This window comes from Aulonocara stuartgranti (genome assembly GCF_965226115.1).
Source record: "Aulonocara stuartgranti genome assembly, chromosome: 13".
NCBI lineage: Eukaryota > Metazoa > Chordata > Actinopteri > Cichliformes > Cichlidae > Aulonocara > Aulonocara stuartgranti.
This window is the reverse complement of record NC_138949.1, coordinates 838,419-864,889: the sequence shown is the minus strand read 5'-3', so window position 1 is coordinate 864,889 and position 26,471 is coordinate 838,419. Positions and strand designations below refer to the sequence as shown.

Genomic DNA, 26,471 nt, shown 5'->3' with positions numbered 1-26,471 from the left:
AACTCTTGGCAACAAATATGCTCTTTGATGTTGATGTGAGCAGGGTTACGTAAGCGGTTATTAACAAGAGCAGCAAGTCTCCTTTGCTTTCCTCCTACTGCTAGCGCTGCAGTCTCCGGCAGCCTGAACAGCATAAAAGCCCTCAAAGGAAATGTAGCTGTCTGAAATATACTGGTGCAACAATTTCTCTGTGAAGCATATTAAACTAGACTTCTGATGCCTCCTTTGACTTTGGGCCAGTGCTGTCCTCCATTGTATTTGCCATTAGATAGAGGGGAAACTTACGACTCTGTTTCTCCAAAACTCTCTGCTGTTTCACTGCACTCTGTCTGTTTCCTCTTCTTCTGTCCATCTCTGCATGCTTGGTGTGTTTCAATCCAGGTATCAGCTACAATCACTGTGTTCAAACCAGCAGACCAGTCAGCTTCAGGGCAATCAGCTGATCTCTAACGCAAACAGTGTGACTGACATGAAGTTGTTGCTCCATGGCCCATTGTTCCGAAGAAAAAGACACTTGGCCAGTTTGTTGGCAAAAGTTAACGGGTAAGAGTAGGATAAAAAAAATCCAAGAATATTAAACAAATACTAGGAATGACTGCAACAGGCTGCACGCAGGTTGATGCATGTGCACCAATGGCTTCAGTGAGTTATCACCAGTGTCCTCTTTTGGGTTTTGTCTACCACACATAACCACATAATATACACTTCTTATCTTCTCGTCCCCCACAATCAGGGTCAGTTGTGTCGGACGACGGACCTGATTCTGCTGGAGGACTTTTCCTCTCCAAAGGTTAATCCTTCTTTCTACCATTGGCAATGATTGATGGAGTTTTCTCTCTAATATTGTAGTATCTTTATCTTGCAATACAAAGTGGCTTGAGATGACTATTGTTATGAATTAGTGCTGTCAGCAATATTATCACCAGTTTGAACCAATTATATGTACATGCTAGGGCTGCCACGATTAGTCGACTAGTCACGATTACGTCGACTATCAAAATCGTCGACGACTAATTTAATAGTCGACGCGTTGTTTGAAGCTTTGTAAGATCCCAAAAGCAGGAATAAGTGGCAGGATTTAAGAGTGTAATAACGGACTGAAACAGAAGATGGCAGCACTGCATGTACAAGGATGCCAGCTGCCGTTAAACCCCGAAGAAGAAGAAGCTGTGTCCCAGAATTCATAGCGCAGCCCAGCTCAGTTTCCAACAATGGCGGCAGCTAGTTAGTTTTAATATTACTCTTATTATTCTTTCTGGGTCAGAAAATAAACGTTTAACATATTTTCAGGCGAGAATGTAGCTGTGTAAACCTCAAATATCTGCTCAGTTTATCAGGACACCACATATTTTCAAAAGCGCTCCGACGTTTTCGGAGACGTCTGTTACCCACTGGCTCGATAGCTAGCTGGGGGCTAGGTCACTAGAGCCGTGAGAACACCGGACTCCCGGCAAATCGCGTCTTTCGCTACTCAGGTTAAACATGATATATAAGTCACTTAGATAACTTAAAATGTTATTGTTTGGCTTTTTTTTTTAGTATTTTATTTGTTCCTGAGTAAATCGGTTTGTCTGAGATTAAAGTTATAGTTTTTACACAGCTGAATAAACGTCAAGCAGACAGCTGATTATCAGAAGTGTGAGATGCTCCAGAATATACTCCGGTGTCCTGTTATATTTTAGATAGCAAGGAGTTTATTAAACTTCACCAAAACAATCTGCAAATTTCATTAAAATTTAATAAACTATCATCTTGTCTTTATTTTTAGTTAGCACCTTAAACACTTACAGCTGTAAGCTAATGATAGTTATATAAGAGCAGATGCTGCTGGTGCAATAAGCTGTACGTTTTACGTCCAATGGATTTGATTAGTCGACTAATCGCAAAAATAATCGGTGACTAGTCGACTATCAAAATAATCGTTTGTGGCAGCCCTAGTACATGCCTACATGAAGGTACAGGCCAATGAACTGTAGCGTCGTGAAAAGGCAGCAACCATGAGGTTATATATATATAGCATTCATATTATGTTATGTAACACCAAATGTTCATATAAATGCTCATTTTATTTGTGATATTAATAGTAATATCCCACTCACACAAAAATATAAATTATGATACTGATATCAAAGGTTAATGCAGTATGAACATGTAAAACTTCTTTATAGAGTCTTTTGAGTCGTTTTTAATCTGTGTAAAATGGTAACAGTCAGCACAATATGGAAGCGAATGTAACAAGTGCAGCTTTTGTACAAACTAGACCTTGCACACATCCAGCACGTGTCATCACTGCTGGCTGTAGGGAATTCTGTTTGTAACAGCCATTTAACTAAAAACAGAACAGGAGATCATAGCGACAATAAAACCGTTACAGTCTCGCCGATCACCAGGCCCTGATGGCTTACCGAACGAGTTTTATGCCGCCTTTGCTGGAAAACTAGCCCCCGTGTTAGCTACATTATATACTGACTCTCTTGCCAAAGGTGTTTTGCCTGATAGCCTAAATCAAGCTTGTATAACATTACTTCCCAAAAAAGACGACAACCCTTTGGAATGTGGATCCTACAGGCCGATTTCACTCCTCAATTCAGACTACAAAATACTAGCGAAGGTTTTGGCCAACCGATTGGAAAATTTTTACCCAACATAATCTCTTCAGATCAGATTGGTTTTATTAAAAACTCCTTTTTTAGTATTCGTAGACTACTCAATATAATGTACACCCCCAGTCAAGCTGAAAGCCTTCTCTCCATGGATGCGGAGAAGGCTTTCCATAGAGTAGAATGGGAATATCTATTTGAGACCTTACAAAGATTTGGGTTTGGAAGTTCCTTTTTGTCCTGGGTGAAATTACTCTGTGCCTGTCCTTCAGCTATGGTACTCACTAATAACCATTATTCTAAACCGTTCCGCTTGCATCGTGGAACCCGTCAGGGCTGCCCCCTCAGCCCCCTCCTTTTCGTGTTAGCTATTGAGCCGTTGGCAATAGCTATAAGAAGTAATGGTGCCATTCAAGGCATTTCGCGATATGGAACTGAGCATAAATCTCTCTATGCTGATGATCTCCTGCTGTTTGTGTCAGGCTGAGGTAACAATTCCCTCCATTCTTGAACTTTTTGATGCATTTGGGCTTGTGTCAGGCTATAAATTGAATCTACACAAGAGTGAATTACTGCCTCTAAATATGCCTCTTTCCACATTAGCAAACATTACTGTTCCCTTCAAGATTGCAACGCACAGTTTTGTCTATCTAGACATAACTGTGACGAAAAACCTCAGTGATCTCTTTAAAGAAATTTTTACTAAGTTACACCTCAGTATGCAACAAGACTTGTCAAAATGGTCGCCGCTTCCTCTCTCGTCAGTTGGGAGAGTGAATGTAGTTAAAATGTCTGTATTACCCAGATATCTTTATCTGTTTCAAAGCCTCCCTATATACATTCCGAATGCTTATTTTAAGAAATTGGACTCTGCAATTACATCATACCTTTGGAACAACAAGAAACCACGTTTGCATAAAACACATCTGCAAAAGTCAAAGCAAGACGGAGGCCTGGCTCTACCGAATTTCCGTTATTATTACTGGGTCTAGTTTACGCTGTCTGACCTACTGGCTCAGCACGACTGCAGCGGACCCGTATGGCTAGATATGGAGAAGCTCTCTTCTGGTTTTTTCTTGCTATCGTCTGTCGTAGGTGCATCTATCCCGTTACCCAAAAGCCTGTCAATTGAGAATCCTGTAGTTAATAATACTATCCAGATTTGCTTTCAGTTTAGTTTACATTTTGATCTTCTGAAGATGTGCTTAGGCAGCCCAGTAGCTTCCAACTATGTTTTTTCCCCTTCAATGTCTGATGCCACATTTCAGGGCTGGCAGAGGCGAGGGCTGAGATCTTTAAAAGAACTATTCATTGACGGCACGTTCACCTCATTTGAACAGCTGACTAATAAATACAACTTACCCCCCTCTCATTTCTTTAGGTACCTACAAATACGACACTTTCTTTCAGGCTCTATCCCAGGGTTCCCAAATAAACCCCCTAATGATGTAATGGATGACATTATGTGTTTTAACCCGGCTAAGAAAAAGGCCATATCATCAATACTTGTTCTGATTTTGCGCCTGGGTTCTTGTTCTATGTCTGCAATCAAGCGATCCTGGGAAGAGGATCTTGGAATCTGTGTTGCTGAAGCCGACTGGGGCAATGTTTTAAGTAATATTCACTCGTCCTCCATGTGTGCAAGACATTGGCTTCTGCAGTTTAAAATAGTGCACAGGTTCATCTTAGCAAATCAAAACTGGCAAAGATGTATCCCCAGATTGACCCAACGTGCGAAAGATGTATATTGGCAGAGGCGACCTTGATCCATGTGTTTTGGTCCTGTCCCAAAATACAAAAGTTCTGGACGGATGTCTGTGGGGCTTTGTCATGCATATTTGGAATGAGAGTGTCACTCAATCCACTTTTATTTTTATTTGGGGTCAACTCCGATGGTCTGGCACTACCAGCAGGTGGTCAAAGAATTATTGTCTTCTCTACACTATTGGCAAGACGTCTAATACTTTTGAAGTGGAAGGACGCAGCCCCGCCCACAGTTTCTCATTGGGTTAAGGATGTATTATTTCATCTTAAATGAGAGAAAATTAGGTTCGTTTAGAGAGGCTCTGTAAATAAATTTAACAAAGTCTGGAAACCCTTTTTGATATTTTTTGACCAACCTATGTTTTGACCAACACAGGTTCAGGAATGACCTTTATTTATTTATTTATTTATCTATTTTTAATTATATTTGTTTGCTTATTTTTTCTTTCTTCTTATTCTGTATACCTTGGCTGGTGTTATTTTGCATTGTATGTTTTTCCTTTTAAACTTTTGATTACTTGACAGCGAACAGGGGTGTTGTTTGTTAGGGTGGGTTTTTATTTTTATTTTTTCCCCTCTTTTACTTTTATTTGATGCTTTGTATTTTTGTATTTCATTGTGGAAAATAATAAATATATTAAACACTAAAAGCATAACAGAACTAAACTGAAACATAGTCTTTAGCAGAATGCTTGATTGGATACTGTATGAACTGATGCTCTAACTGTAGCTGTTCAGTGACTCGGGTTCAATAAGACATTACACTGTAAAATCTTTGGGCAGTACTGTATGTGTTATGCCTGAAGATTAGTGATGTGCCATACCACTGATCTCCTTTCTGATCCGATACCGAGTAAAATTCAGGGTGGTATCGATGACACTGATCCGATACCGATACTTTGTGCAAAAACTTAATGTGTTATTGTATTTCAGATTATAGCTTCGTAATGATTGCAGGACATCAGACTGCTTGTTCTTATTGTTTAATTATGAAGAATTATCATATAGAAATAAAGAACCTGAAGCTGTGTGTCGATGCTATTTGAACACACATATGTTGTCATTTAACATGTAGATACTTACCTGGACGCTTCAACAAAAACCTTCAACATTCACACTTTCCCTCGTTCACAGCAGTGCTGTGCAGTGTTGGTCAAGTTACTTGAAAAAAGTAATCAGTAACTAATTACTGATTACTTCCCCAAAAAAGTAATCCCGTTACTTTACTGATTACTTATTTTCAAAAGTAATTAATTACTTAGTTACTTTTTAAAAACACGATTTACAACCTGAAGAGGTGATAAAGCGATAGATCTTTCAGCCCAATTCTACTTTTTCTGCATAATCCATCATACAAAATGTAATCAGATGGAAAAGTCTCTTTTTAAAACTTGTTTTATTAGTTTTAATCTTTTAACTTTATGCATCAAGCAAAAATTTAATTATATGCAACATTCACTGACTGGAAGAAATTAGTTTAACATTTAAACCTATTTTCTGCACATTCCAGCACATAAAATAAAATATTTTGTGTGTTTACACTCAGTCTTTCAAACAGATGCAAGTAAAACACAGCAGAAAATAAATAAAGTCAAAGACTCAGCGGTCCTGTTGCTCTATTTTCACCTGTAAAGCAGGAGTGGGGTAGGCGGAGGTTTACCCTGGTGCAGGTGTGCCGTGGTCAGTGGAAGAATCCGCGAGTTTCTCTGTGAGTTTCCCATTACGTCGTAGCTACTCGGTGCTTGTTGGAAGTTTAGGGGTTTTTTTCGCTGTAAAAAGAAGTTTTCTTCCCACGCACAGCGGACACTAATGTTTTTGTCACTTTTTATGGAATCAAACTCAAAGTAAGGTCAGTACTTCCACGCTTTAAACGCTGCACGCTCATACTCTCTCTGCACTCGATATGTGATCCATTGTTGATCTGCACACAGCTGTTGTCACGGACGGCGCGCTCGCTTACGTCACTGTCATGAGACGTTCTCGCAGAAAAATCACGGTTTTAGTAACGCAGTAACGCAGCGTTCCTACGGGAAAGTAACGGTAATCTAATTACCGTTTTTGCAATAGTAATCCCTTACTTTACTTGTTACTTGAAAAAAGCAATCGGATTACAGTAATGCGTTACAAGTAAGTACAAGTACTGCCCATCTCTGGTGCTGTGCCACACTACACATTTTGGTATCGATCCAGTACCAAGTAAATACAGGGCCAGTACTGTCGATGTGACTCAGGCAGCTAAATGGGGGAGAGTAGTGTGCCACGATTAATGAGACGAATTCTCAACTAGCAAATTGTGAAACATTTTAAACAGAAACTGGGTTTTTGGAGACCTGGAATGTTTTTGTGTCTTTCAGCACACAAAAAGCTTTGGACATTTTTCATAGTGCATGTTGGAGGTTTATTTTTCCCAAAGACATAATTAACACAGTTCAGCGGGCTACACACTGAAGGATAAAAGCAATGTATCGATCCGATACCAATACTAGTGTTGGTATCGATACTATCGATATTTGGATCGATCCGCCTACCTCTACTGGAGATTTGATTTAGGAAATTCTGACATGCCAGCTCATCTGGCATCTCACTATCCAGCTGCCAGGACTGGATAGCCCTGGCAGCTGGATAGCCACACCTTTGGAGTGGGAGTCGCAAGTTCAATTCCCATCCAGTAAGGGTCCTGGCTAGACCCCCCATGCTAACAAAAAAACCAAGCCCTGGAATGGCACGGTTGCGTCTGCAGCTCGGACACAAGCATTTCACTACTCTGCATGATTGTGTATGTCACATATAAAGGTTGCTTTCATCGAGAAACATCGGGGCTACATTAGTCTGCTCAGTTTGCACCCTTGTAAAGTGTGAGGACGGATCAGCTGATGATCAGTGCTGCTTTTTTCTTACCTTACTTAATCTGCAGCATTCATCCATGTACTCATCCAGGCTGTCACTGGTGATACTCCTTTTAATAGGCTCGGGTTCAAAGACTTTGCTTGTCATGTCGTCACAGCTTTGTATTAAGGATTGCTCTCCAAGCCTCGTATCCTCTGAGCCGGTCCTTCCTGTCACAGCCCTGGACTCTTCAGCATCCTCACTTTGTTCAGGACCTGAAACCATGCAGTGGTTCACATCCTCACCTATGTGCAACTCTACTGTTATAGCCGAAGAAATAAGTGTATTTGAATGAATTAACAAACCATCCTGTGTATCCACTGTTGTATTTAAACTGTTATCCGCTGAGTCATTTGCCTGGTTTTTCTCAGTGCTCTTTGTATCTGCAACAAGTCTGTCAGAGAGGACGGTGGGCTCAGAGTTTAAGTTGGAGGAGTCACAGGAAGACTCTCGACTGTGCACCACAAAGCTCTGCTCAGATCCTGTTGGGGTGGATGGTGAATGAGCTCCGCTGGGAAGCTCCACTCCAGAGTCCTCTGATTCACACTTGAACAAGTTTGAGAGATGAGTATCTGACAAAATGGCAGATGGATATTTGGAGCCAGGCTTGATCTGAGGCTGCCCAGGCTTTTCATCAAGCTGAGAATTCAGCTCGGGGTGTGAGTTGTCCTGGTCAATAAAAAGCTTCATTTTTGTCAGGACAACCTCACTGTCCAGTAATGTGTTTTTACTGCCTCCTTTACCTGTTAAATAGAAAAAGAAATATGTGTCAGTTGTCATTTTTCATATTTTAGGAAGTCCTGTGATGACTGTCCTAACCATTCTCTGAGCTGTTTGAAACGGTTTGAATCCAGCGAACGCGTCTTTGAGTAAAAAGTTATTCGGTTGAAGAATGTTTGTCATCATGGTTAAAAATTTTGGGAACAGTTTCCTGGTTGAACTCCAGGGCCAAGAATCGTACTTCCTTAGACAAAGCTCTTTCTTAGCCAGACAGTCGTAGCTTTCTTCTTGTCATATACACGGTAACATGCACGCTACCTTGTCTATCATTATGTTTAAATGTTGTAAAGGAGATACTGTGGAGGAAACTACCACAAATGAGACCTTGTTAACTTTGGGAGGGGTGATATGTGTACATCTGTCACATTGTGTCTTGTACAGCAGTGCAAGTACTTGTCACCACCTGTATGATGAGGATGATATGAGGATCTTGCTGTAGATCTACAGCTGGTCACAGGGAGTACTGAGCACTTAATGTAACGTCAACATGTTGACGGCATTGGGGCCTTTTGGTCGAATATATTTCCAGAAAACAAAGGTGGATATCTTGTCAAAGCAAATGCAAAATTAAAACCTGTTTGCTTTTATCCTCTCTGAGTGGAGGAGGCAGTTCTTGCATGGGAATTTTGACGAAACTATAAACGTAAAACAATATGAATGAAAGTAGAAGTCTTTCTTGTCTAAGCACAGAAGAAAACATGTAAAAGCAGTGTGTGTTTGTGAGAAACAGCTTCCCTCTAAAAGAAGGGACATTGTAACTGTAAACGGTGGCGGCCTGAACTGAAAGATGAATGAGACACAAGTAATTTAATAAAAACAGGATGTCAGAGGAGCAGCCACAAAACTGCTGTCGGTTATATTGGATCTAAACTATTCAAGGGCAGCTCCTTTATTACCCGCACAGCTGTCCAGTGTAAACACTAGAATACCACAATGCAGAGCGAGCTCAGGTCTGTCAGCAACTAATAAAAGATCATTACAAACTTTTAAAAGCACAGTTTCAGTTCTATGTAACATTTGGAAACCAGGCTGAAATGAGAATACATTCAAGACTTTCTGCTTTTCTACAAATCCTTCTGAGAGCCTGAGTCCAGGGATACGTTTTAGGTTTAACACAGTTGGTTTTACAAGAAGCAAAACTCAAGAGCATTTGAGCAAAGTGAGCAGATGATGAGCTCACGGCTTAAGGGAGCGATTGTCCAAGGGAGGGGCCCAATATTCTGATAAACAGCAGAGGAATGTCCAGCAGGGATGATGCAGGGGTCACGCACACATAAAAGAAGTTTAACTGGTGGACATGGCGCAGAAATTTGAATTATAACAGACATGTGATCAGAAAAGTTTAAACTGCAAATTAGAATATCACATAATTACAGAGCACGAGATGAACCTGAACGCTCACGGGAGGGAGCGCCGACTGAACACGACTAAAAGAGTCAGTGAGGTTCAGGACGTCTTTCACCAGAGGTTTCAAAGTTGACATAAATATCAGCAGTGAGCATCTAAAACGGTTGAAATGGTGAATTTGCAGTACTGTGGTTAAGTTTAATGACTCCCTATGATTCTTTATGGTGGGCAGCCAATGACAGGTTACATCAATTATTCTTATTTATCTTGTGAATTTATTTAATTTGATGGTTTTTTATACTGGCGTTACAAATCAGCCTCACAGTGTTTGTAACATCTGCTTATGTCTTGCTGAATTCAGCCCTAAATCCACAAGAAGCAGTGAGCAGCACGTGTCAGCTGATCACAGCCTGCAGCTCACAAAACGAGTGATTATGTGACTTGTAATTCTTTTCCACACAGTGCACTGCTACACCTGATCTTAGGGTTCATGCCAAATCCTATTTTAACACATCCTGGCTACTGTTGTTGGTTTTAAATACACAGCATACAGAGCTGAGCTCATACTGCTGTTAGAACTAAATTATATGTAGCCTGAAAGACAGCACTATACTTGCTTTTAAAGATTGTTACTTTGAGCACATGATAACTATTCGAGGAAATACAGATGAGATTATCAGTACTCTTACAAAATGAGCAGAACATTACATTTAGAAAGCTACACCAGGTATCAGCGTTCTTCATCAACACAAGGTTATAATAACCATATCTGAAATAATGTGAACATTTTAGTGTATTCTAATAGCATCTCACAAAGTGCTGAAGGTAGGCTGAGCAGCAGTTATTATATGATGCTACTCTTCTGTCTCTTTGCCCTCACTCTCTGACCACTCACAAGTTTCCCTTCAGTTGAATTAAAGGTTTTGTTCATTTATTGCATTAACCCAGAGTTAGCCAGCACCCATGCTTCTCCTTGGAGAAGAGGAGGCAGGTCCACACGTGTCCATTAGGCGAGGCTGCTTTGTTATCAGTTGCAACTCCTTTGCAGAGTTTACTTGTCAAAGCCAAATAGCAGCTGATGTGTTTTCAGTGACAGAAGAGCCCACGAATTTATTTCCATAAAGAAATAACAGAAAAGACAAAACCATCAGAGCGATTAAACTATGTACAGCAGCTCGTCTCAATAATCCTGCACCCCTGTTCATGTTCATGCCTGCACACAAAAATGGGCGAGTGCAATTACACACTAAAGCCACGTCGGCCATGTGAACAGACTTCTGGCCATTGTGATCCAATCGCCGTCCATCCCTAAAGCGCTCTCTGTGCAGTAACTGTGAGCTGGACAGGTGTCGCCGTGATCCAGCTGTCCTCATCCTGGCCAAACAACACAAACAGGTATTTTATCCTGTAATTTACAGCAGTCTCTGTCCTAGTGTCTGTGCTTTCTAAACCCAGCAACATATTATTACAGACAGTCCACCAACGCTGCCCCCACCCAAATTCATTCTAAAGCTCGTCTCTGTACGAAGACGTCCTTCAGCTGTTTCCATCATATTTATTCACGTTCCACTGAGTTTTCAATCAAGCGAGTACTTAAAAAGTCTGAGTTGAGGACTAATGCTGTTAAAGTAGAGTAAGCAGAGTGCCCTGTTGCCTTGTCCTGATGCCTAAGCGTTCACACCTTAATAACAAAGCTCTGAGCCGCCTGGAAGGCAGAGGGAAACATCCTGTCTCCGCACGCGCACTGTGTGATGATAAAATGTATGTCGCTGGATTCAAGTGCACCCAAGTGGTATCAAGACCTCAGTTAATGTTGCATTGTGAGTATGGTTTAATGATTATTATTAACAGTTGGGTGATGGTGCTCTTATGGACTTTGTAACAGCCGTTATGGTGTGGTGTCCCTTTAAGACACCCAAGTCGAGGGTTGATGGTGTTATCAGTGTGTGCCACTGCTCTCTCGCTTTCTCTCTCTGTGATTATGAGGACACGTGCCTTCACGCTCGTGCTTAACGAGGGACGGACTTATGTTTTCTTTTCGAGACCCTTTTTTTTGTTTTGTTTGCAGCGCTTGGGTTGTATGAACGCTGGGCATTTTGTTGTTGAGCCGCAGCCGTTCAGCCGGGCTTTTATACGGTTGCTGAAGAATTAGCAACCGTATTAAATATTAAAGAACCACCGTGGATTACTGATACCAGTGTGGGTGTGTATCCTTCCGCCTAGCCTGCTAGGTGTTTTGCCGCCTCTTCTCAACCACACAACACAACCCAACGTTACAACTTACATGTTTGCAAAATGAATTTCCTCAAAAAAATAACAAAAACTTTGGCATCTCAGAATCATTTGTTTTATTACGATAACAAATAAAGTTGTCCAGGTTGTGTTTAATCTGCAGCTTTTCCAAACTGTAATAATAATAATACAAATGCTTAATGTGAGCAGTTGTCTGGAAATCATTTTAAGCAGCTCTGGTGACATCAGATGTTTTTTGTCTGCTGGACATTTTTCAACCAATAATAATGCTGATATGATAATAACCTCAGTTGTTTCTTTCATTTGTGATGCCAGTAACCAGGTGAGGAAGCTAAACTGTGATATTTATTGGGTAAAGGCTATGTTACTTAAAGTTTCCAGTAAAAATGATTTTTAAAATAAAGATAATATTTATTTCTAAATAAAAAAAACATGACAAAAGTATACTGTATGTGTGCAACATGCTGAATAAGCAAAAGTATCATAAATGGAAGAAATACAAACTGTGAATGTGGCTCCAAAGACGATCATCATACACCCTTAAGTGAAGCACTTTTTCTTCCCATGAAATCACCTTCAAACTGCACACGCTCTTATAAAAGGTGGTTTTCCAGAGCCCTTTACTTTTCTTATAGATGTGGACTAAACCTTCTGGTTTGTGCCCTCTGGCTGTCTCTTAATGCAGAGAACGACATTTACAACACAGAACACATATGGAAAGCCTTTGGGCTTAGGTGTTGGTTTAGTTGGCCTCTGACAACACGAGGTCATAAACAGGCTGCGACAGGCCTGCTATTTTTACAGCCCTGCTGTGGTGTGTGTTTGTCAGGGTCACTGTGGGTGGTTAAACTGACCACTTATCATCTGGAGCTGCAGAAGAAGAGGCTTAGGTGGAGCAGCCAAGCATTTTTTGTTGTTTTAGGAAGGCTGGTCTTCTGTATGGAAGCCCGTTTCCGCCACTAAATAAAAACAAAACAGCTAGTTTCGACTTATTAACTCGAAATTTTGAGTTATTTTCTCAAAATGTCGAGTTAGCTCTGCCAGTCAAAAATATACGTGAATGAGGTCGCTTTCTTGTTACCCGGAAGCATATGGCGCAGAGGAGCGCGCACTCAAAAACGGATCCCAACAAATTGGCGCTTTGGCGAGTACGTTTGCTGATAGTAACACCGTGTGATTCAGCTAATAACAGGGATTTCATCATTTGTGAAGCCAGGCTGAAAACACTCAGCAATCTGTGCAACTGGATGTAATACAGCTTAGCTGTAGCATTTGTAGCTGAGGCTTCAGCTTCTGGGTAACGAGGAAATGACGTCATTCACGTAGATTACTGATTGGCAGCGCTAACTCGAAATTTCGAGTTGCTTTTCTCAAAATTTTGAGTTAATAAATCGAAATTTCGAGTTAATATGTCAAAATTTTGAGAAAATACTCGAAATTTCGAGTTGCTTTTCTCAAAATTTTGAGTTAATAAATCGAAATTTCGAGTTAATATGTCGAAATTTTGAGAAAATACTCGAAATTTCGAGTTGCTTTTCTCAAAATTTTGAGTTAATAAATCGAAATTTCGAGTTAATATGTCGAAATTTTGAGAAAATACTCGAAATTTCGAGTATTTTCTCAAAATTTTGAGTTAATAAATCGAAATTTCGAGTTAATATGTCGAAATTTTGAGAAAATACTCGAAATTTCGAGTTGCTTTTCTCAAAATTTTGAGTTAATAAATCAAAATTTCGAGTTAATATGTCGAAATTTTGAGAAAATAACTCGAAATTTTGAGTTATGGATCCTTTTTTTGCTTTTAGTGGTGGAAACGGGCTTCCATACTTCTGGGCTTAGAGCCAAGGTGGTGGAATATTATCAGTGTGTTTTTGTCTACGAGACATCCATCAGGTCTAATTTGATGCTTCCTGTTAGGGACGTGGAGAAGTCATCAAATTCTAGTCTGGATCAATTTGATGAAAACTAGTGATTGTCTTTAGTCATTAAATCTTGGTGAAACTGTTTATTCTGAATAAATTATGACAAATAAGCAGTTTTTTCCTGGATTTGTTCAACCGACTAAAGTATCACAAACAAAAACAAGGAAACTGACATTGCCTTTATATTTTATGTACACAGAACAGATGACAAAGTAAGTCAAGCATCGAGCCCTTCAGTCCTTCCCAGCTCATCGGTCATTACTGGCCTGGGACCGAAAACAGCATCCCCAGTCATAGCCCTTTCTTATTTTCTAAAGCAATGTTGTTTTCAATAGAACATTTCTAAATGTGTTGTCTTATTATTGCAGTTAGACTTGAGTACTAAAAAGAATATTTGCATAACAAAGTTTCACAACAGGAATTCCACTGCAGTTTATCTGCAGTCAAACATAAAATAAATCCGATGAGCCCTGCCGTGAGGGCAGGAAATCAAGCTAGTAGCATATGTTTGCACCTGCCTCCTACACTGAGCTTACATTGAAACAGAAGGCACAGCTGGGGCCCCTGTTATGTTTTCCACTGCTTCCTGACCACGGTGCCATCCATCCGTGCTACTCGGTCTTCTTTATCAAAGTCAGTGGGGCCCCATCTTATCAAAAACCATTAAGATAAGACAAGAATGTGCAGGAGCACGGTAACTCGAGTCAGAACTGCTTCTATTAGTCTCTCCCATTCTTGGTGCTGTCTTTGTGTTGATGAAATTAGTGGCTGTCCTTTAACTGGTGATTAAATGGTTACAAACTGAAAGCTTGCTAGTAGTTGCACAAGTACCACAAACAAAAGCATGGAAACTGACATCAGCTTTTAATTTTATAGAACAATAACTCTCACATGCTGCTCAAGATTCAAAACACTGAAGAACAAGAACAGCTGAGAAACAAAAGTCACGGACATCACTGTGCAAACGACGACGGAGCCATTTCCAAGGCTTCAGGACTTTATGAGAGGAAAAAAGGAGACTTTACCTTTCCTCCAAGGGGCCATGATGGAAAATGACTTCTGCCAGCTGATGACAAGTGCAGCCTTTTTTTTCACACTCATCTCGTCGTAGCAAAATTTGAATTCCAGAAAACTTAAATGTGAGTTTCAGAGAGGAAAGATGAAAGAAAAGGTCCTTAGAGATTCTTCGTGATGTATTCTGCCTTGAAGATCAGCTGTGGGAAAGGTGTCTGTTGTTGGAGGAGCTTGCATAGAGGCTGCCCTCGATAGCGGAGTCATGATTCCTGTGTCCCTTTGCTGTGGTGCTTGAGTAAAAGCAGCTCCCAGGCTGAGGAGGGGCTGGGCTCAGGCAGCAGTGTTCACAGTCAGGAGGAGGAGTGGTAGGAAGCCAGAGGGGGAATGGCCACGAGACATCGACTACAAAGCAATGTTCGATGAGTGAAGTGCTGCCAGTATGTACACAGCTTAGTAACAAAAACAAATATGAGAAATGAGAAGTGTTTATCTGGTAGTGCAGTCGTACTCTCATTACGTTCTTTTCTCAGTAGGCAATGGATGAAAGTTAATTACTTCAATTTTGCAATGTAAAAATTGTAACTTGTTTCCTTTAAAGGAGTCCAACAATAAAACACGTTAGTTTAGACTGTGGAGGCTGTTTCTCCCAATCACAGCCTAGATCACACGATCCCCCCAGGAGGACGATATAGTCCCCACAAGGGAGTCCAGGATTATATATTAACTTATATAAGCCCTTTTAATACGCTTAAAGAACCAATTAAATCATCATTCTATGTGCATTTTTTCAATTCAATTTTATTTATATTGCGCCAAATCACAACAACAGTGGCCTCAAGGCGCTTGCATCCATTCACTTTCCTATTTCTGTGCCCTCGAGCGTCCCACACAGCAACTATAAAACAGCTCTGCTGATTGATGTTAACATCCATGTAGATGCTGACGATGACAGACTCAACCTTAATTAGTTAGACTCAGTTTGCTTTTTTCAAAATGTAGTCCAAAACAGTTCTTGAATAATTAATGATGCAGATGCTGCCTGTGGCTGCAGACAGTACTCAGAGGCACTTTTCATTATCTGTAGGGATTTTAATCACGTCTCACTGGACTCCACTTTGCCTGCTTCCACCAGTTTGTGAACTGTCCACTAGGAATAACAGGACAACTTATCTACTGCATGCTAATGTAAGGGATGCATACGGAGTCACACCTCTACCCCCACTCTGAAAGGCAGACCATAACGTTGTTTAGCTACAGTACACCCCTCTGCTTCACCACACTGTGTCGGGAAATGCAGACAGACTGCTTTGAATCCGCTGACAGAGGAGACCTCATCCACACAGATATTCATGTAGTCAGTCAGACAGCCGGCGATCCCTTCATTGTCCTTATCAGTGGATCCAGCAGCATGTTTTTCTAATAAAAACTACAGGTGGTGAAGGGTGTCCTCAACAGGAAGAAGGTGACCTTCAGAATAAAGGACAGGTCAATTATCAAGTCAGCGGTAGGTGAAGCAGTGCCTGCAGGTGGCACTACAGGACACGTGGAGGAGAGGCTACCTGGATCGGCAGCCATCTCACGGAAAGACCCCACTATATCAGGCTGCAGGATATCAGCAGCACTGGTGCACCTCGGGTCACGGTGCTGGCCCCTCTTCTCTTCACCTTATACACTTCAGACTTCTGCTCAGTGATGTGTCAGAAATTTGCAGATGACACAGGCATCATGGGGTGTGTTAGGAATGGCAGAGACGATGAGAACAGAAATCTGGTGAGCGACTTTGTCTGGAGCCAGAGGAGCCTCCTACAGCTCAACACCTCAAAGAACAGGGAGTTTATCGTAAACTACGGGAAGTCCAGACCATGCCAATGACCAGTCCTTTTTTAGTTTTTATTCGTCCTATATTGTTTGAGTGTGTGACTATGAAAATGCCTGTGTTTCTGTCACAAATGTGCTTGATAATGAGGGTGGGAAGCTGCAGCAATGCCCCCAGAAGCGTGGGGGCAGACAGAGGTGGGGACACGGCAGTCTTCTTGTTGCATGTTGAAGCTCGACTTGGAACCTCGTTAAGATCCAACCATGCAAAATATGATTTTATTTATTTATTTATTTTTTTTTACCATTTTTCAAGTACTCTTAAACTTTTGATCAGGACTTTATTAGGTTCTGAAGTTTGGAGTTAATGCAAGGAATCGAGAAGAACACTCATTTTGCAGGTGGAGGCCGTGAGGCTCTGGGGAGGGCAACTGAGGGAGTGTCTGGGAATGTGGTTCCAACCTGGTTTTCCTGATAATACAGAGGAGGCAGGAGGACAGGCAGATTAAAGCGGTGAACAGTTTTGATTCTGAGGAGTGGGTTACAGAGACATGCCAAAGAGACCAGCGTCCAGGTAACTGAGCTGCAGGGGAGTGAAGCAGTGACTTAAGTGAGGTAAGTGAGATGGGTGACAAACTGGCAGAGAATAGATGACTGCGCTGGTCTTAAATACAGACTTGCTGACTGTTGTCAGTGGATGACAGGTGAGTATGGTAGGTGAGGAACCAGGGCTCCACAAGTAAACACAGGAAGGCAGTGGAAAAACACCAGATGCCCACTGTGATCCTAAAAAGTTGTGTAGATTAGAGAAATCCAAATGAAATTCAAACTTGTTTACCCAGTTTTTCTTTTCAAAGTCAATAAACGTGTGTGCTGTGCGATCATTCCACCCTGAAAAAAGAACCTTTCAGAGAAATCATTTAAAGCACAAAATAATCTTTGCTCATTCTGACCACAAATTTCACCTAAAAAAGATCACAAGACTGAAGACAGGAACTGGTATAACCCAAGTCAGAGTGGTCACAGGGAGGGAGCAATCAAAACATTTTAACAACCTTCCAGTATGACCCTCCCTATCACTTGCTCTAGTTGCTCTAAATTGGGTTATCCATGCGTAATCAGCTTGTAAGACCTTTTATGTCCATCCACTAATTGTCAGAGTTACCCTGAGGAAATCACTCTTATTTCATTTGTCAGATACGATCACGGATGTTGGCTCTTTCCTTTCGCCCTCCAAACGTCAGAAGGAAAAGCACTGAAGAAACAACATTAACCGTGACGGGACTCTCATCACAGTTGAAGTTCACACATGCGTGTGTGTGTGTGTGTGTGTGTGTGTGTGTGTGTGTGTGTGTGTGTGTGTGTGTGTGTTTATTAGGCCTAGCTCTAGAAAGGTATATTGGTTGGTTAATACATCAGTGTACCAAAACTATTCTAAGGCAGTGTGTGACAGCTGTAAACCTTTATTAAGACTAATAAGTGTTGAGACTGAGAGTGTTACTGTAGTGTTACTGTAGTGTTACTGTAGTGTTACTGTAGTGACTGCATGAGGATCATGAGCTAGTTTTCCAGGGTAGGGGAACTGACCTGTTAAGTGCTACTGAATGGGATCAATTTTAGTTTTTTTTACTTTGGTTATTGGCTCTAACGGGAACTGTGAAATTTCTAGCAGGAAAACTGATTGCACTGTGCAAGGTAGTAAACAGCTGTTTTTCCATGATATGACCTTCAATGCACATATTAAACAAATATGACTGCTTTCTTTCATTTGCTCAACATTGCTAAGCTTTGCATATTCTATTGTATTGAGTTACAGTAAAATTATTCTTTTGACTTAGGTAACCATACACCTTTTAGGTGGCTGTAGTTCAGGCGGTAGACTAAGTCAGCTACTAACCAGAAGGTTAGCGGTTCGATCCCAGGCTCCACCAGTCTGCATGCCGAATATCCTTGGGCAAGATCCTAATCCCATGTTGCTCTCCGATGCATCCATCAGAGTCTGGAAGTCAGTTTAGAATTAGTCGTTCAGCGCTTTGAGTGCTTAGATTAGAAAAGAGCCATATAAGAACCAGACCATTTGCCATGTTACACAACATAAAGTCAAACTCACTCCAAACTGCAGATACTACATTAGCCTGTAATTAACACCGAAGAAAGTTCTACAGTTTGCTTCATTTTAGACAACTCTCAGTCTTGGGTTTTCCAGGTAAGACAAATCCCAGAAGGCTGATACTATTCATCTGGATGTGAGAAATATCCATCAGTAATGAGGGACGTTTGAAAGTAACATGTAAAGGAGATGAGCTTGGCTGGTTGTCAAACTGGGTGCATGGAGCCATTGCAGGGTTTCAGCAGATGATCAGGATACAAATATGCTGTTAAATGCTGTAAAAAAATGTAATGCTTGATGTCATGATATGGTACAGGGAAAACCAAAAACAAGCCAAAAAACACTGCTGATAAGTTTATTTCTCCAAGTGTCTTTATTAATCTCCTTTCCTAGATAAATAAAATTGTGGCGTCAGTGTGTATGAATTCTGTTCAGTTTCTAACGGAGGATATTACGGAAGAGGGTAAAAAAAAAGTGGGTCTTTTTTTCTTCTTTTCCAGAATTCTGAGACAAAAGTCAGAAAAAAAGACCCACTTTTTTTTCGGTGGCCCTAATCCTCTTCCATAGGGTATGCTAGGGAAAAGTCTGAAAATCACTAGGCCGGAGTGAGAGCGTTACAATAGCTTGCTGTAACGGCTGGATTTACAGTGAGGAAGACCAAGACACAGTATGGCGGAAACAAGAGGCATTTATTTGCCTGTATAGCTCTAAGGCAGTTACTTGCATGTCGAGCTTTCTTAAATAAATAAATAAATAAAATTTTGTTTATATAGCACCTTTCTAGACAGAATCACAAAGTGCTGCACATAAGATAACAAATAATAAAAGGGTAAAACAGACAATATAAGCACAACACTCACTCACATCCAATAACAGCTGGCAGCCTTAAATACTCTCAGCTGTTAAGGACTAAACAGACAAACATTTGCACCCTGGAGAGCACACAGGAAAGACAGGCGAGCAATCACATCTCAACATCTCAACCAATTCTTTGCACCACCTTTACCTCTTTGCACACACGTTACTTTAATTCTTTAATTCTTTCCTCCTCACAGACAACCACAACATTTCTTAATGTGGAGCAGCTGGAGGACCTGGAAAAAGGCTACTTGCTAATTATTAAAATACTCAATAAATAATTAAACCTCTTGTGTGCAAATGTTATTAATGTGAAAATCTATACCTAAAGTGCGATGCTAAATAAAGTGCTAGTTAAAGTGCTTTTAATAAAGTGCAAAGGTGTTCCTAAAGTGCTGCACAATACTAGAAAGGCAGTCCTCTTCCTTACACAAGCTTGTTTCATCTGCCCTCTGCTGGAGAGTTAAAGGACCTGCGGTCTCAGTGTGACACACGTGTTAATCCTTATGAACTAATGCAGCGGTTCTCAAATTTTTCACAATGAGTAACACCTCATAAAATATATGGCTCTTGAAGTACCAGCCTTATGACCGACATTAAAGAACAGTAATATTTAACACCACATACAGTTTACATGAGACAATTTTATTCCTTATGTGAATGTTATTTATTTTAACTGTCATAAACAGGATGTGACGGTGATAATAATAACATCTGTACTGCATTACAACATTCACAGCTCCAATCTTTAAGTGATGACCTGATGAATCCTGCTTCCAAATTACTCTGTTTATTAAGGTGTTTTGTTTTTAACATGTTTTAATGTTTTGTATCTTGTTCTATTTAATCTGAACAAGCCGCTAAAAACAGTGATCATTGTTGTCCTCTCTCGTTTTTTATTATCACTATGCCCAGCCCATGCAGCAGTATATGAATGACTGACCTCGTATTGTGGATGGATTATCTCAGTTGTTCTCCTGGCTGAAGTTTGGTCCTTTTACAGCATCCTGCCATGCGACTGCATTTGTCTCTAACCATCAGGAACCTTCACGTTAACTTTTATCGAGTGCAAAAAGTTAGCGTTCATCCTCCAGCTTCACTGTTATGCTAACCATAGCTGTGCAGCCAGCCACCATGCAGCACATCATTATATACCAGCTGGCCCAACTTCAGTAACCCTACAAACGTCACTGCTGTTTAGTTTTCTGTGGCAGTTAAGCTGCTGGATTTTTGGCTTCACGACCCTCCTTCGCGGTTCGTGCACGTTGGAGCTCCGTTTGCTCTTTGTGGCATTTCAGCCGACTACACAAAATGCCATCATGTGGTGACCTTGCTGGATCCGCTGCTCACCCACTGTGTGATGACCCTGCTCTGGGATCCCTCCACCAAATGAAAGAAGGAAATGCACCGCTCTCAAGGCGCTGCTGCTGCAGCACCACTCCTTCTCCCACGCAGAGCAGGCCGAGAAACTCCTCTCTCTCTCGGGCCTGGGTGGTGGTACCACTCTCCAGATCATGGAGAGCACGCTGTCCTTGCTAGGAACAGATGACGGTGGATTCCTCTTCACTGACCTCTTCCTCCGACAGCTGCCGGTGCGAGCTGGCCTATACTATGGCCACAAGTTTGCATCTGATTCAGAATACTTCCCTTATTATTTATTCCTAGTGCAATAACAATAAAGTGATAAGAATAAAAAATAATGTTTAGATCTGCTCTCTGTAGGACGGCTTCCGTTGACGTCTCCTGATGTGTACAACATGTTATTACAAACAGCTACTTTCAGTGCTTTTGATGTTTATGTAGCGTCTTTCTCTCCAAGGTTCTTTCTGAGCTAACTTCTATAATTACTTCCTCCAAAGCATCAACGTGTCTTTTAGACCCCATTCCTTCAAAGACTGCTCAGAGAAGTCCTGCCATTAATTAATGCTTCAATCTGAAATGTGATCAACCTACCTCTAATAATCAACTACGTACCACCGCCTTTAAGCTGGTCATCGTTAACAATTATTTACCTCACCTGGCTAATTATAGGCCAGTCTCAAAAAATTCCTTTTGTCTCAAAAATTCTTGAAAGAGTTGTTGTCATATAGCTAACTGATCATCTGCAGAGAAATGGCTGATCTTAACACCTGGATAACCTCTAATTTTCCTTCTAATAGGCCTAGGCTGCAGACCCTTCAGTACAATAACCTCAGTTTGATCTGAATTTAAAAGCAGAGAATTAGAGGCATCCAGGTCTGTATGTCTTTAAGGCATTCCTGCAGTTTCACTAATGGATGTGTGTTATCTGGCTTCATGGATAGCAATTTAAGGAGAACATGTGGCTAAACATGTCGTTCCTGGTCTGACTGGGGAGGGGTCCAGAGAAAAATGTTTTGGCAAAGTTACACAGCAATTCAATATTGATTTTATTGACCTCCGACTGGTGTAACCGGGTGTCATTACTGCTGATGTGAACTATAATTTTACTGAATTTATATTTACTTTTAGCCAGCAGTTTTAAATTTCCCTCAATGTCGCCTGCTCTGGAAGACAACTGACTATGGTTTCTGGTGTCTCTAACCTCACGTCTCAGAACAGAATCGCCAGTTACCAGAGTTTGATCCCCGGCGGGCGTGTCGCTGAGTGGGGAAAAGCAGTTAGACACATGAAGAGCCATCCTGTTTCCACGGCTGCTCAGGACAGTCTGCCAGGGGACAGCTAGCGGGGCCTACGCTACCTTTGGCTGCACCGGCTACAACAGGTCCCTGGCTGGCTACGGGTTTTTCAAGGCTATTCTGTGATCCTGGCCTCAGGAGGTGAAAATATGCTACATTTATTACAAGTATCAGTATTGCTAAAGGAGGCTGCTAGCAAGTGGGTTATGAGATAAGCTAAGCTAGCGAAACCCTAAAGCAGGAGTAGGTTGAGACTGTGAATATAAATTAGTGAGTACACAGAGTGTACTCACTAAGAACGTCTTGATGCATAGTGTAATCGTCACTCTGTGTACTCACTAATTTATATTCACAGTCTCAACCTACTCCTGCTTTAGGGTTGCATCAAGAACGTCTTGATGCATGCTCAGTCATCCAGGTAAGTAATTGGGGTATTGAATAAGAAGTCACCTTTAAGCTTTTAATTAAATTGCTACGCAGATAAGCTATACAAACACATCACTGTGTGTTGGAACAGGAAGTGATATTCTACTGCAGAGAACGCGAACACCACCCAAAGGGACCATTTAGAGCAGGGGTGTCAAACTCCAGGCCTCGAGGGCCGGTGTCCTGCAGGTTTTAGATCTCACTCTGGGTCAACACACCTGAATCAAGTGATCAGTTCATTACCAGGCCTCTGGAGAACTTAAAGACATGTTGAGGAGGTCATTTAGCCATTTAAATCAGCTGTGTTGGATCAAGGACACATCTAAAACCTGAGGGACACCGGCCCTCAAGGCCTGCAGTTTGACACCTGTGATTTAGAGGCAGCAGCCAACCAAGAGAGTGTTTGTCTCGGAGTACCTGTGTGTGTGTGAGCGCACTTATGATCATAAGATTTCTCCATGAAAGTGTCTAATAGTGGGTATGGGGAGCCATATCCCTGCCCCCCAGGTCATGAGGCATGCATGGAGGAGACCCGGGCCCCAGAAATCCAGAGGCCCTGCAGAGCACCCAACGAGGACCACCACAGGAACAACCATGTTAAAATGAAAACTATTCTTAGGCTTTTATGTCTTCTGTCCTCCTTCTCTTCACTGGTTGCAGCAGATGGGTGTGCTTTCCTGAGTCTGAAGAGCGTTCTCTTCCTGACCCAAGTGCTGCTCATGGGGCCTCACAGCAGCAGATTGTTGGGGTTTTCTCTCTAATATTTCTGTACAATATAGGCCTAAGCCCCTGGAGGTGACTGCTGCTGTATAAATAAAACTGAAATTAACTGAATGAATAACAGTGAGAGGGTTGTGGGCGCCAAATCAAGGAGAAGAAACAACATAAATTATTTTAATAACATGAGTGGTCATCACACGCGACCAGAACAGCTTCAGTTTGATTCTACAGTCCCTGCACTCTGTTGGAGGGAGGGCAAACATTTCACCTCATTTTCATAATAATGGAGATATGGTCATCCAGCTGGTACTGATTTGTGGTTACCAGGTTTTTTTTTAATTGGTCAACTTTAATTTGTATAACTTAACAAAGTCAGCACAGATTTTTTCTTAAATAATTAAAGGCTGTGCATACATACATGACATAAACATTATAATACTGACATACTGGATGCATATTATGGAAAAGTACTATGGAGTGACAAGCTGTAAATGGGTGCATATGTTCCTGTAACAAGTAGTTTTTCCTTTTAAGTACGCTGACTATTTGGGATCAGCTGCGTATTAAATGTGCAGCAGTAAAAGAAACGACATATTTAGACCACCCACCAAGTAACCACAACATCAGCTGAAATAAGGGTTTTATATCAGCATTCTCACACATTGCTGCTCTGTGGACCAGGTTATCAAAACCTATATTCTGTGTGCGGTTAATCAAAGCCTCACATGCATGTGTCATGTGACCCTGCAGATCTTTCCAGTGGACTTGCTCCATCTAGGTTTGGAGTTCTTCCCTTCATTGAGAAACTGATTTGTGTTTACTTGTGTTATCTTTGTCTAATTTCTAAATGTGTTTGATGAAACTGAAAATACCATACTGTGGCAATCAAATCCATGATGAAACAATCTGGAAACTTAATCAGATGATCCAAACCAGTCTAGTGTGAGGTTCCAGGTGTAACACCCAGCAGGTTTACTTCCTCTTAAAGCTCTGAAATCACTTTATGACGCAGGATTGTTTGATTGTTTCTCTTGATCACTGGTTCTTGTAGGGCTTGTTGATAGCCTTGTTAATCCATCGCAGGAACCTGCTAACACGAGTGTAAACCCCAGGGAAAGAGGGGTTACCACAGCCATGACCCCACGAAATGACTCCTGTCAGCACCCAGTGACCCCTCTCCCCCTGACAAACCAGCGGACCCCCACTGTCACCCTGGCAGCTGTCCACACGGTGGTGCTTCGACAGGCTCCCGGCACATAGCATGCGGCTGGTGAAGCGGTTTCCATATCGTTTCTTACACGTCGAGGCTGGAAGCAGAGGGACCCAGGCCTGGAGCAGGGTGTGTGAGTACTCTGAGTCTGGCAGCAGACATAGAAAAGATGGAAGAAAGTCTCAGTTACATGAGAATGAAACACCTGATAGAAATGAATCCTGAATTTGAAAAACACTGGTGGATGAAAATACTGTAGACCTATTTTGGTGAAGTTTGCAGTACAAAGTTTCTGTGTATTATTGTAGACTCTTTGTCTTACAATGTAAACTGAGGCAGCTGCTGTTGTGGTTTGGCACCACATAAACCAGGGCTGCCCAATCCCGGTCCTCGAGAGCTACCGTCCTGCAGCTTTTAGATGCATCCTTGTTCCCACACACCTGAATCAAATGAATGGCTTGTTATCAGGCCTTTGCCAAACATGATGGCATGCTGAAGAGGTAATCAAACCATTTGATTCAGCTGTGTTGGAGTAGGGATGCATCTAAAAGCTGCAGGACGGTAGCTCTCGAGGACCGGGATTGGGCAGCCCTGACATAAACAAACTGCAGTATGTTGGACTGGTACACAGCAGACATGGTGTTCATGGTCAGTGTTAGTTGCATCAGGATGAGCTGACATCAGTTTATATTTAAGGCTGATGCTGATTAGATTCACTCACTGAATTCTTTATAATAAATCGTTATACTGTCAGCTTGTGCATCATCTCCGTATATATCGTTGAATCCACCACAAACCACAAAGAGCCGCGAATATTGGAGTAAACATACAGGACTGTTGATCAAAGCTTCACAAAAATATTATTGTTTCTCAGTTGTTCTTTTCTCCACACATTTGTAAGGTCCCACCACCTGCCAGCTATGTGCAGCCCATCCCAGAGAGGATTGTTACTGGATCAAAGTGAAAGTCAGATTTTGATGTTTAACAAGAGCTGGTGTGTTCCCCTAAACTTGATCACTTGTTTTGCACAAATATATACTGAAAAACAAAGAACAAATCTGATGTGGATGGATTCTCTGTTCTTTAGAAGGTAAAAGCTTAAAATGAGGACACCATGTGACTCTGTCCCAAAGTCTTCTCCAGATGCTACACTTACATATATGGACACTATAATTACATAAACTGTTGTTGCATTTTCTGCTCTGTAAAGAAAAAAGAACAAATCTAAAGACAGATTGAACCATCAAATTCTGCAGCAAAGAAACGTGGTGACAGATGATGAGCAGCGAGCCTGCAGTGAAACTTGGATGATCTGATATCCTCGTGTTGGTGTTGTTCCCAGACCATCATGAAAATGTTGTTCCAGGTTCAACATTGCAAGTGACCAATCACATTGTTGTGACGTTATTCCTTTGGGCACCAAGCCATTCGTGCATTTATGAAATTCCAATGTTGCAAGGACAATATCAATTCTGCTTACTGTTTATTAAAGGGTTACGGTTAGGGTCAGGGTCCGTTGATCGGCGGACAGAGGCGGTTTCACGCAGCTTAAGTACAGTTTTTTGTTTTACGCCGGTTTTTCCTGAAGTCGCAAAAGTATGACATCACAACATTCTGATTGGTCACTTGCAACGTTGATCCTGGAACAACATTTTCATGATGGTCTGGGAACAACACCAACACGAGGATATCAGATCAACCGTGAAACTTACCTGTGATGCCCCAGCCAGTTATTACACAGGCAGTCAGCCTCTTCTCCAACTTGTCACCTGGCTCTGGCAGACACACAGCACCAGTGTGAGGGTTGAATGCCACACAGTTTCCCTCTGTGCCTTTCAGACGCAGCAGGGCTATATCATACTCCCAGCTTTGACTGTGGTACTTTGTGTGAATGATGATGCGTTCTGGGGACAACGTGCGTTCGAAGTCATCTTGTTCCACGGTGTGGTAGTCACCGAGACGTAAGACGTATCGCGCCGGGTCTCTGCCAAATCTGGAGGTGAGAAGAAAATCCCTATTTAATGTCTTAAAGCTGAGGGGGATTTCATCTTAGCTAATCAAGTGTTTATTGAAGTTTAATGAAATAAAACTGTAACCACGTGGTGAATT

General features: G+C 41.5%; 2 protein-coding genes across 3 annotated transcripts in view; both read right to left on the bottom strand.

The window, feature by feature from the left end:
* The window catches only part of LOC309720195 (uncharacterized protein), a 39,057-nt gene extending 24,170 nt beyond the window's left edge, over positions 1-14,887 (bottom strand). The window contains exons 1-3 of one of the 2 annotated variants that reach the window (XM_082556866.1): positions 14,578-14,887; positions 7,556-7,993; positions 7,263-7,465 (exon numbers count right to left, since the gene is read on the bottom strand). In XM_082556866.1, coding sequence (XP_082412992.1) covers positions 7,263-7,465; positions 7,556-7,993; positions 14,578-14,653 — 717 coding nt within the window. In that variant the 5' untranslated portion in view covers positions 14,654-14,887. Of the gene's footprint in view, positions 1-7,262; positions 7,994-14,577 lie in introns of both variants that reach the window. The other variant, XM_082556865.1, reaches the window with a different exon arrangement.
* Positions 14,888-23,312: 8,425 nt separating this feature from the next.
* Positions 23,313-26,471, bottom strand: part of LOC309720189 (neurotrypsin) — a 28,074-nt gene continuing 24,915 nt past the window's right edge. The window contains exons 13-14 of the mRNA XM_082556850.1: positions 26,075-26,355; positions 23,313-24,510 (exon numbers count right to left, since the gene is read on the bottom strand). Of these exons, the coding sequence (XP_082412976.1) occupies positions 24,188-24,510; positions 26,075-26,355 (604 nt within the window). The 3' untranslated portion in view covers positions 23,313-24,187. The remainder of the gene's footprint in view (positions 24,511-26,074; positions 26,356-26,471) is intronic.